Source organism: Rhamphochromis longiceps, linkage group LG5 (genome assembly GCF_057381845.1).
Source record: "Rhamphochromis longiceps isolate RC_006_pf linkage group LG5, R_longiceps_female_GT1.1, whole genome shotgun sequence".
NCBI lineage: Eukaryota > Metazoa > Chordata > Actinopteri > Cichliformes > Cichlidae > Rhamphochromis > Rhamphochromis longiceps.
In genome coordinates, this window is record NC_140561.1 from 17,110,861 (window position 1) to 17,122,343 (window position 11,483).

Below are 11,483 nucleotides of genomic sequence, written 5' to 3' on the forward strand. Positions count from 1 at the left end.
TTTTTCGGTCATTAAACTAAAACTAAAACTAAAACTCACTACGAAACTTCCTCAGAATCCGGTCAGGCAGGTGAGTCACACTTAAGTCAGAGTCTTGCCCAAACCCCGGTTTCATGTCACATCTGCACAAAAGTCACAAAGGGACAACACCTCCCTTTCTTTATGACAGCATGCTGACATTCTGGTGAGTGATTGGCTGCTTGTGCCCTCTCCCCTTTCCCTCGGTCCCATTCACATTTAAAGCTGAGCTGCAACAGGCTCACACACCAACTTTAAAAGAAATCTTAGAAAATACAACCTTAATCATGGCAGGAACCCAGTCCAACAGTGAGGTGATGCATATTGAGGATCGTGACATTAAACATGTTTCCAAAGAGACAGTTGCAAAACTGATTCAGCTCTCCCACGAGGCGAAGGAGCAAACCTACTGTCCTTACAGCAAATTCAGAGTCGGGGCTGCGCTGCTCACCCTTGACAACAGTGTGCATACAGGTAAGTCTCATGTGAAACTTGTTGTTTAGTAGATGCATGTATATCATATGAAGCTTTAAGGTAATGGTTTTAGGTTTGGGGTGAACACAAAAGCAAGTTATTGGCTACTATTTACTGAATGAATGCTGTTTCACCAAAACACAAAAGTAACTTTTAGCATAATTGTACCCTGAAAAGTATATAGTGAAAGACGGGAAGACGTGAGCTAAATTATTATGCTGTTTGTATCTGAGTCAAGTCAATTCTTGCTTCTTTATGGTGCAAGATCTCCACACACGAGTGAGAAATGACAAAACCTCCCAGCTCTTACCTTTGTTTTTGTTTTATCCAAATGAAATGCACAAGAAATTACACATTAGTTTGTTCTGAGTTGTCTTGATCCGCTGTGTTAATGATTACCTGACAGTTCAAATGTCTGGACTTGGTGCGGAAAGCTCAGATAAAGGTTTATTATTTATCGTGTGGCTCTACATCCTCAGCTTTTTATAATTCCACATGACTGAGTTAAATCACATTTCTGAGAAGGAACACATCTTAGCGTTCCCGCGAGCTAAGGGAGCCCTTCGGTTATCACTTGCTTCAACGGCACTGTGTGCACCGAGAGGGATGTCAGACCACTGTCTACAGTAAAGCAAAGACACAAAAGTCTGGTCAGTGTCACTGGACTGTACAAACCTTGGCAAGTGTCCCTCAGTGGGAATGTCTGGGGAGGGTAAAAGGCTGGTAAACAGCTGTGAATGTTTTTTACCATGTGAAGAACCCCGTTTATTGCTCATGTTGCCAAAAACAATCCCTTTCTATTCTTGTGTCTTCGGCAGGTTGTAATGTGGAGAATGCCTGTTACAATCTGGGAATGTGTGCTGAGAGGAACGTTATTGCAAAGGCAGTGTCAGAAGGGCACCGACGTTTCAAGGCCATTGCAATTGCCAGGTAAGGAGCACGTATAATTAACACACACACAGTAATCTGGAAAGTTCTCCATTTCCACAGATGCAGGCATCCTTCCTGCTGTTGCAAAGTCTGAGACTATGACTCACTCCACATTGCATGTCTTTGTGCACGTCGCTAAACCTTAAGAAACACAGACAGACTACCAATGTTATTTCTTAAACCAGGTTAAGACTTTTTTTGTCTGTATATTGTTTGTTAGGGAAGAGTTAAGGCTGTAGGATACTTCTCCTTAGCAGTCACAAATCTTGAAAAAGCTGGAGAAGTGATACTATAACTAAGTATGTGAAATTCTGCCGTGAATCCTAATATTAAATAGAAGCCATGAGTTTTTCTTTCTACATTTCATATAAGTAAACAACTATTTGCCAATTCAAAACTCTTCTTCTCCTTTCCTCAGTGACATGAGTGACCAGTTCATTTCCCCATGTGGAGGCTGCAGGCAGTTCATGAGAGAGGTATTAACTCTGCTCATTTTGGTTTGGAGCAGATTTGTTTAAAGGGGACCTTTAATCTCCAGTCAGTGATTGTATACAGTACACAGTGACAAGCTCACACGTCACTCTAGCCAATATTTATCCTGTTTGTGGCCTGTGTAACACATTAGAAGGTGCTAGTTTGTCATTAAACAAACATTTCAGTGTGAAACACTTGACTATCCTGTAAGACTCCAGCCCTTTGCTTTCCCCGTTTACAGTTTGGATCAAACTGGGATGTATACTTGTCAAAGCCTGATGGCTCGTATATGAAGATGACTGTGGAAGAGCTTCTGCCAGTTTCCTTTGGCCCCGAAGACCTGACCAAGAAGAAAGTGTCTTACATTCCTAATAACAACTGAGCCAGTCTTCTAGTACGAAAACACACGAGTGTCCGTGACACGCAGCGTACTTCAAGCACATGCTGATCATGCATTGATGAAATGTAGCAGAAGTTATATTTATGGTCAATATTTGTTCTTGTATTATTTGTTGAAATGTAAACAATGTCAAATATTTAAGTGTACTCTAAATACCAAGTGATGCTAAAAATATACTGTGGAAACAATGCATCTGACTCAATTAGTCAACCATTTGCCCGCTTGTATATGATGAGTACTGTGTAGATACATAAACAATGTGTGTCGGTTAAAAGAAGCACAAACAACAGAGATATCAAGGTCAAACATATTTGCACACTTTAATAAATAAACCGTTTTAAAAAGGAATTTAGTTACACTTCATTTTATACAGTTAGAATGACTTCCAAAAGACATAGAAGAATACAATTATTATTTGTTGAGCAGCAAATTATTCTATTACAGAGACAAGGGTGAGTTTTATGATGTGATTTTAGGTCTACTTATTCCATGCATTAACATCTGCTGTGGTTAAAGGGCCAAGTATTAAAATGGACAAATATACGGTTTGATTTATTGTTCCTGTTGATTGGAGGTAACAAACAAAACAGGTAAATCAGCCTCAAGCAGGTTAATCAATATGCATTTCACCCTGTTATTGGGTGTTCTGAGGCTGTGTAAGTTCTGTTTGTCTGAAAGCGATGTCAGCTATGAATAGCAAACTAAAGTACAAAATCAAATTCAATTGAAGGATCCTGCAATCCCACAGAGACAAATCATCTGTAACAGTGCAACAATTTCAGTTTGCATGCCATCATTAGCCTGCTCCCAAAGAAAGCCTCTGAAGTGTCAGATTTTTCCATCAGTGGGACATAACGTTAAAAGATCAAACTCTAGGGAGGTGTTAACAGTGGATGGAAAGTTCAGAGGTTCAATGTGGTTTTAAAGTCCTTGAGCAGACAGAAATAAACGCACATCTCCCATGCTGCATGAGTTTAACCTCATGAATGTAGATAAACATTTTTGCACTCACAGCTAGCTAGAGCTAACGTCTGAGCCGTAATGCATTGTGTGGATGTAAACACGTTAACAAAACAATTAAGAACGCGCATTCTGCTGTTGTAAAACACTGGGTTTCAACAGTTCAGTGGCAAACTACATCTGCAAAATAGAGCTTTAAAAAAAAACAACAACAAACAAACCTGAAAACTAATTTTCTTAATTCAGCTTCAGCCCTCTGCAGTGTCGTCAAAAAGCGTGGGCCATGCTGGGACACGTATCCTGGGCAGGGTCCCTTCCATTAGCCTCTCCATCCACAGTCCCAGCCTGTCAAGCTTATGGTGGACTTCTATGCTAGTGGCCCTGCTGGAGCCTCTCCTGGAGCTGGATCCATCCTCCCTGGAACGGGATCGCGACCGGGAGTGTGAGCTAGACCTTGACTTGGAACGGGACTTCCTCCTGCTGTCTGAGGAGAATGAGGTATCAGAAGATGAATCGCTGCCATCGTCCCCTGTGAACACGGGTCTAAAGAGGCAGAAATATTTCTTGTGGCCATTCAGGGCCAGGACATAGCCCATGTAGTTGGAAGACTCCTCCTCGTCATCTGAATGGCTCTGGCTCTGCGCACCATCACGATCCAAGCGAAGGAGTGATGACATCCAGTGGCGATGCTTATCGGCGTTGAGGAAGGAGAAGTGGAGGGTCTCAGACCTGCAGATAGGCAGCAAAGAGATTTAGGATTTAGGATAGCCATTGGAGGATATTAGCAGGCCAGATCAATAGTATAGCAGATACCACTTTAGACTCATGAAAAGTAAAACCTCCACACTTACCCAGAGAAAGAGAAAACCTCCTTGGCAAATTTCCGGAGCAAAGCACTCTTGGAAGCATTGGTGAGCACCAGCAGGACATTGATGTGGCCAGGCCTCAGCTTGACAAGGTTGCTGGTGTATGTAATGCCTGTTAGCTCTGTCACCTCCACAAAGTCCTTTTTTGGAGGACGGCTACACAAACCAAAGAGGAAAAACTAATGAAATATGCTTTTGTAGTTCATGTCCATATACAGTACAGTGCAAAGGTTTTGAGTCATTAATCATTTCTTTATATTTTGCTTCCAAAGAGCCAAATGTTTTTGTGAGTTTCAAAGTTAGTCTTGAGCAGTAGCTCTCCAGGCTTTCTCGGAGGTCTTTCAAAGTTTTTCTTTGCACACTGCCTTCTTTTGCAATCCTTTTTAGTGCAGTTTCATGTTTCTCCTTGTTTGTTTGTTTTTTTGTTTTTGTTTTTTTACACCACTTCAAAGTGACCTAAGAATCCTTCAAGCATAAAAAAAGTATCTAACAAAAATGACCCATACCTGCACTCTCTTTTGACAAAGGTTTTTGGTGTATTGGACTGAGAAACTATTAACGCACAAACATTATTCTATTAGGTCACATGGAATCATCCATGATCCTGCCTACTAGATAAAAACCTACAAAATTTCAAAATATGCTTTCAAAAGCATTATTTCCAATTAGAGTCGCTCATGGAAGGTATGAGAGTGGCTCTTATACTTGTCATTACATTACCTGAAGGTACTTGCTCTGCTCGATGCATCATCCTCAGTTCGTGTTTGCTCCTTTGGCTTTGGTTTTGGTTTTTGGGGTTTGCTCTCACCCGGCTCACTGAAAATATACCAAAGAAAGAAAATCATCAGTCTTTTGAGATCATGATATTTTCCCAGAGTTTGACTCAGCTCAACATCTGCAAGCACCTGCCAACCAGTCAAGTTTCAGTGTGCATGTCTGCCAACAGGGTCTACCTCACCTGAACGCCTGGATGATGACGGTGCCAAAAACAATGAAGAGAGCTGAGAAGATCAAGGACAGAATAGGCATCATCTCTCGCCTTGCAGGAAAAAAATGAAGTAAAAAAAGGAGTTTCAGCTAATTTTGTCTCTACATGTTGATACACTTTAGAGGAGCAGCGTTACAGCTGTAATTAAAGACAGAACGTAAGAACATACAGAGCCACCTCAACGTTCATATTCATTCTGATACAGAATGATTCACTTACTTAATCATTTCAAAAATATCAGGAAAAACAAACATTGTTTGACTGTCTCTTTCTTACAGTGAACTCAGCAGATTCCCTGGATCAGTATTGTCTTACCAATTTGAGTAGAGAAGGTCATCGTATATTTGAAGCATGTAATCATAAGCAGCATTCATCCACCGAATGATAAAAATCTGGTAAGGGAAAAATAAGGACATTAATGCAAAAATATAATTCAATGAAGTTCACCCTCAGATGAATGTGTGAATGCCCATGCAGACCCAGCCTGGCAGGCTCTCGACTAAAGCATCTACGCTGGCACTTACTGGGGCCATCTCGTTGTTGAGTTCTGGTAAGGTGGCGTCTGAAGTCAGATAGGTGGGGTCCTTCTGAAGGAGCTCCAGCTGTTCATGAAGGTGGTACTTGTCTTCCTCGCTGCCATTCCAGCCACCGCTCACGGAGCGGTACAGGACTTTACCAGTCTGGCTCCGCCTCTCGAGAATCACCACCTGTCAGTGTTTAGGAGCACTGTGACTGTAATTTGAGGCGCTGCACCATCTTTAGTCTGCACATATCGGTAATGTGACACATCGTATCAGAGAGATCTTCCATTGCAAGTTGTTCTGGGTATATGAAGGTGGTTTGCCAAAAAGTGCAGGATGTCCTTGAGGTTTTGTTTTTTTTGTAGCAATAACAGACAGAAAAGTGATGATTGTTACAAAGCAGTGATTCCCAAAGCGTTGGCCGGGGTGGGCCGCAGTAATAACAGCCACTAAAAAAGATTTTCTGGTTTTTAAGCGGGCTGCAGAACTCTTGACTTTGGGGATTGCTTTTGTAAAGTATGGACTGTGTGTGTTTTGACCACTGACCTGAGCAGAGTGTGCTCCCTGATTTTGGAGCAATGCCTGGCAGAGAGGCTGCTGCTGACGCTGGTAGACATATGCAAACCGTAGCACATCTTTGCTGTTGGCTGAGGCGAAGTCCAGGAAGGCCTTATTGGCTGCGAGATAGGCTGGGTCATCGCCTGTGATCAGCAGCACACAGTACCTGCAACCCACTCACAATCAGCTCCCCAGCCACCGCAGTCAAATGTAGCTACACAACCTTTGCATTACCATCATGACAACTGTCCAACTATTCTGCTTCTTACAGTTATAAAAAAAATTATTTTTCTTCTAACAGTCTTGGCTCAGTTTACAAGAGGTCAATCTAAGTAGGATCATAAGTGCAGGACTATTGACTACTAATCTGTTCACAAAATGTCTTACTTCCTCCGCCGGTGGAACTGCTTGACAGGACATAGCTCATCAAAAAGCTGCTGGCTGACCAGTCGTGGCACCTGCAGGAACTTGTTGTTTGAGACAAACTCGTTCATCATCTGTCGCTTCATCCCTCTGGCCTGATAAAAAACAAAGATCCTTCTATGTAAAGTTTAAATCGATTACCATAAGGAACCGGCTTTAAGCTGCAGCATATTCCTGGTGTACCTGGATGATGTCAACAGGCTTCACCGTGTCTTCCTTAAAGAGCAGCATGGTGGGAGCATATGTGTTTATGTTGAACTGCAGCAGGAGCCTGGTGCTGCTTGTGCCACTCTGGTCCACAAAGCCGAAACGCACATAATCTCTGAAGGCGAATGCTGTCAACTGTGGGGTTGAATGGAAAGATTAGAGCCTGAAAGGGTGCTCAAGACAAAAATGACGCTGCTTTTGTATTAGTTTTTGATTGTTAACCATCTAAGGTGAAAATAAATTAGCTAAAATTCTGTGCGGTATATAAATATAAAATTAATCTATTTGGAAAAAGGAACAATTTTAAGTGGAAGAGCTGCAAAAACAGAGACCTCTGCACTTGCTGTTGGGAGTCTATTTATGTGCCGTCATGCATTTTTGTTTTTTATAAGCAGGGGATGAGGCAGGCTGAACAACTCATTCTGTAATGAGTGATCTATTTGCTTGGAGCTGGATGTGTTCTTCTCCTACCTTGTAGAGCAGGGGAACAATGGGGACCTGATCAAACAACAGAACTCTGGGTTTATTTTCCACATGCCAGTTTTCAAGAAATGCCATGTAGTTATCGTCAGTGATCTACAAAAACAACAGAAATTAGCTGAAAAATATACTTCCTGCAACTTTATTAGCCATGATGACTAATCTATAAACACAGAAGAAAAACTGATGATGGCACACACATGCAGTAGCAGCACAATTGTGTCAGTTTTAGTTACCTTCATCACCAGTTTCTGGGGCAGCAAATCTTCAACAAACTGTCGCAGGAACTCCCGCACCACTGCCTGATGGAAGAAGGTCACTTTTCCGTTCACCACCCCGATGATGGAGGGAGCACGGTAAGCTCCCAGCTGCTTGGCCAAAGCCCGATCAAAGCCCAGGTCTACAATACCGATGCCTACACCTGGAGTAAAAATAACAACAGATTACAGTTGGACCTGGCATACTAGAGTAAAACAAATCCTCTGCCTCAGCAAGTTAAAAATAAATAAATAAATCCTAAACAGTATTGGCAGATTTGTTATCATCCAATAATTTTACATGGTGAGTTAATGTCATTGAATGAAACCTTTTTTTTTCACTTACAACAAGCTGATGGCAAATTGCTCTGTATTCAAATATATCTATGGCTAAATCTGTTTATAATAATAAAGGATGCAAGTGATGTGAGTAAATCTTATTTCAGCTCTTTCCCCTTGGACACCTGGTAGTGCTAACCCTCGTTTCTCTTTTCTGAACTGAGTTTCAGGTTTCTGTCATATTTCGGCCTGCTTCCAGAAAAAAAATGACTGTGTGTGCATAAGAGGTTTAGCGAAGGAGGTCTATACAGCTTACTGGGGCTAGTCTTGGAACAAATATTCCAATGATCTTTACTTATATACACCGGAGAGGATTTTAAATGTCGTCTTTACGAGGTAAAGAGTTAAGATTGATTTTCACTTTCACTAAACAACTACTGTGAAGCTCAGGAATAAGAGACTCTTAAAGCCTCTAAGAAGAACTACTATTCCCCTAGTTTAAGTCATAAAATGACCTGAACAGCACAGTACTTAATACCGCTTTAGCATCAGAAGCTACACTAATTACCGAACCCGTCCAGACTCAAGCACCACTGTTAAGTTTGCAAATAATACAATCACGAGTAGCCTCCTAAATGACGCACACAGGGAAAAGGTTCAAATTATAATAGTATGGTGTGTGAACACAAAGACCAAAGAGATCATTGTAGACATCTGGGCTACAAAATAAACCACACATGCACCTCAAAAAAATCTATACATTAATGAAAGAAGCCATGGAGATAGTCCCCAACTTCAGGTTTCTGAAGCTGGGATTTCTTGGGATGGCAAAACCTCAGCAGTTGTAGGTGAGTCACAACAGCTGTTTGACAGACAAATAAAGGACCCTCCACACACCTTAGACGCTATTTATTATGCTCGCCCCATGAGGCAGGCACCTTCAGAGCTATGCTTCTTCTGTATCTCACGTACAGTCATGTTTTCATCCTTCAGATAGACATATTTATATGGGTACATGACTTATTTTATCAACATTTTAGAACTTGCGTAATCATTTTGCACTCTGTCCAGTACTATAAAACTGCTAACGCGCCCTCACTCTTGCTGTTCTTTTTAGCTTTGTTAGTGCAGAATTTTTAATCATTTGTACTTCTTACATTTTACTTGTTTTCTTTTTTATTTCTGTCACCATCTAAATGTTACGTGCCACGGGAGATTAGTATCGCTGTAATTTTGTTATGTTTGCATAGTGACAATAAAGGCCTTGAATCTTGAAGCAAAGCAAGAGACTTTTGTTAAACAGTTGTAACATCCACCTTGTGAAATTCTATGTAAATCCCAGTTGTTCTCACAGGTGACATCAGCTCGGTGCAAGAGGGTTGCATAAACAGCAAGACGGCTGATACAGACTAACTGTGCTTCTAATAAGCCAAACTCTCAGCTATTCACAATCATTATATAGAGTTGAGTTCTCTTGTTTCACTCTTTGCTTCAAGAAACCAAGAACAACAAATAAACCATAATGAATAATTAAAGAAGTGCAAGGCTCTCAGTAAAGCATCTCAACACTGTTGCCCTAATGGGCAGTTGTGCAGACATTAATCTTGTGAGCTGATGCCTTTATCCCCAGATGGTGTTAGGACACACTGATATCCTTACCTAAAGGCTCCAGCTCCTGCACGGTCTCCTTCCACACTGGCTCGATATGGATGCATGCAAAGCACCACTCTGAGGTCACTTTTATTAGGTATGGCCTCTTGTGGCTGTCTGGAAGGACTTCGTTGTTAAACTGTGCAAGGCGAAGCATGTACTTGCTGTCTGAAAAGTCTCTGTTCCTGGAGAAAAGCAGGGAAAAACATGAAGTGTTTTAAGATCTAACCTCAAAGATGCTAACAGTACACAGCTTGAGTGTAAACTGCAACTGTAACTTTCATTTGTTTGCTTGGGTTGAATTAGTGTTCATGAGACAGAGAAGCTTCTCCAAAAAAAGAAAGAACAAGAATAACAGGATCAAGTCTAAATATGTGTAAAAGGCAAAATTGATGTATTCAGTGTATGAACTGATGTGTGATGTATGTAAGGAATCTGCTTATATATATATTTTTGTTTGGTTTGCAAACACAAAGAGGAGCCCAGATTACACTGACAGCAGAGGGTACCTGGGGAAATGGAAAAAGGACTCATCAAAGTAAAAGCTGCTGTGAAAGCTGCGGAAACCATGATGCTGTGACTGGCCAAAGTGCTGGTTTTCATCCTTCTGCCCAAACCGGTCAAAGTTGGACCTTCGCTCCTCATTAGATAGAATCTGTGTGCAAAACAGGAAACGGGAAACGATAAGGCTCTGACAGTAATGTCTGCAATATGGGGACGAGACTATGATAAAGAAAGTGAAAGTGAATTAAATGAACCATGTTAAAATGCCTAATGATCCCTTTTCACCCACCTCGTAAGACTTAGAAATCCTGATGAACATGTCCTCAGCATTAGGGTCCTTATTTTTATCTGGGTGCCTACAAAAGGGTGACATTACGGATTACCAGCAGATTCAAAGAGGGTTACATTTAAGGTTCTGAAACAGGCCTACACAGTGATGGGTTAAGCAAATACTAACAGCAGTTCATGCCAAATGTGAAATGCTGACTGTCAGCTAAGATATGATGGGCTGACATTAGGGGCCCGGTTGTCAGTCACTCACCATTCTCTGGCAAGCCTCTTGTATGCCCTTTTGATTTCGGCTTGACTGGCACTCCTGCTGACACCCAGGGTGTAATAGGGGTCATATTCAGAGGCTGTTTTCACCAGCTCTGCGCTCAAAATTAGCATAAAGATGGCGAGAAAAGCTGCACATTTCCCAGACTGTCGGCTGGTCCTCCAAACCCTCATGATCTGTCTGTCTCTGTCCTTGACCAACAGTAACGTCAGTTATCTACCGTACTGTCCAGATGAGTAACGCTACAAAGCTCTCCAGCAACAGACGGGCTTACATGATCACACATGCCGAACTCTTTGACTGCTATGCATAACCACACACAACATTGTAGTATTTCACTAAGACGAAGCCATTATTTCCAGGAACTGATGGACATTAGCACAGTCGGTATCATGCCGGCGATGAAAACCAGCTTCCGGTTGAAACTTTCAAAGTAAATGAAAATTAGGCTAACTAAAGGAACAATAACTGAAAAAAAAGTATAATTCAAGAAAAATCCATAATTAATTACAAAGAAATAATAAAAAACACACGAGAGCTAATAAAGGCATTGTCGAAAGACTGATTAACTTATGATAAGATGACTGCCGATGATAGATTTTTATTTAAATAGCTTAGTGCAGACCTCACTTGTCTCAGTTAAGGCCAGAGTTCATGATTCAACAATAAGAAAGAGACTGGGCAAAAATGGCATGGCCTAGTTAAAGCCCTCACATAAATCCTTTTGAGATGTTTTGACATGACCTTAAACAGGCCGTTCATGCTCAAACCCTCCAATGTGGCTGAATTAAAACACTTCTTTTTTTTTTTTCTTTTATTAGTAATATAAACATACAAACAAAATGCACCATATATTACAGATTCAGAGAATAAACATTTCTTACATATTAGCAACTTTCATATATAGTGAAAATAAAATATAAAGATGGGGTCACATA

General features: G+C 41.1%; 2 protein-coding genes across 2 annotated transcripts; one reads left to right on the plus strand and one right to left on the minus strand.

The window, feature by feature from the left end:
* The first annotated feature begins 218 nt into the window (after nucleotides 1-218).
* On the plus strand, nucleotides 219-2,485 carry LOC146669537 (cytidine deaminase-like). The gene is made up of 4 exons (XM_085406182.1): nucleotides 219-492; nucleotides 1,311-1,422; nucleotides 1,841-1,898; nucleotides 2,138-2,485. Exons 1-4 carry the CDS (start codon nucleotides 306-308, stop codon nucleotides 2,276-2,278), a joined length of 498 nt encoding a protein of 165 aa, XP_085262308.1. The 5' UTR covers nucleotides 219-305; the 3' UTR covers nucleotides 2,279-2,485.
* Nucleotides 2,486-2,591: 106 nt separating this feature from the next.
* Nucleotides 2,592-10,941, minus strand: LOC146669538 (dnaJ homolog subfamily C member 16-like). Its single transcript, XM_085406181.1, has 15 exons — nucleotides 10,531-10,941; nucleotides 10,279-10,345; nucleotides 9,995-10,140; nucleotides 9,495-9,670; nucleotides 7,536-7,720; nucleotides 7,291-7,395; nucleotides 6,796-6,954; nucleotides 6,577-6,707; nucleotides 6,178-6,355; nucleotides 5,635-5,817; nucleotides 5,426-5,502; nucleotides 5,081-5,161; nucleotides 4,843-4,938; nucleotides 4,108-4,278; nucleotides 2,592-3,985 (listed from the first exon to the last, which is right to left on the minus strand). Exons 1-15 carry the CDS (start codon nucleotides 10,716-10,718, stop codon nucleotides 3,505-3,507), a joined length of 2,424 nt encoding a protein of 807 aa, XP_085262307.1. The 5' UTR covers nucleotides 10,719-10,941; the 3' UTR covers nucleotides 2,592-3,504.
* Between the last annotated feature and the right edge of the window lie 542 nt (nucleotides 10,942-11,483).

Excerpts from the sequence above, each read along its gene's own strand:
- LOC146669537 (XM_085406182.1), top strand. The coding sequence starts at position 306 with ATGGCAGGAACCCAGTCCAACAGTGAGGTGATGCATATTGAGGATCGT. Across the intron at positions 1,423-1,840 it reads AAGGCCATTGCAATTGCCAG|TGACATGAGTGACCAGTTCA; the intron begins GTAAGGAGCACG and ends TCCTTTCCTCAG. Across the intron at positions 1,899-2,137 it reads GCAGGCAGTTCATGAGAGAG|TTTGGATCAAACTGGGATGT; the intron begins GTATTAACTCTG and ends CCCCGTTTACAG.
- LOC146669538 (XM_085406181.1), bottom strand. The coding sequence starts at position 10,718 with ATGAGGGTTTGGAGGACCAGCCGACAGTCTGGGAAATGTGCAGCTTTT. Across the intron at positions 7,396-7,535 it reads CCCAGAAACTGGTGATGAAG|ATCACTGACGATAACTACAT; the intron begins GTAACTAAAACT and ends TTGTTTTTGTAG. Across the intron at positions 4,279-4,842 it reads AGCAGAGCAAGTACCTTCAG|CCGTCCTCCAAAAAAGGACT; the intron begins GTAATGTAATGA and ends TGGTTTGTGTAG.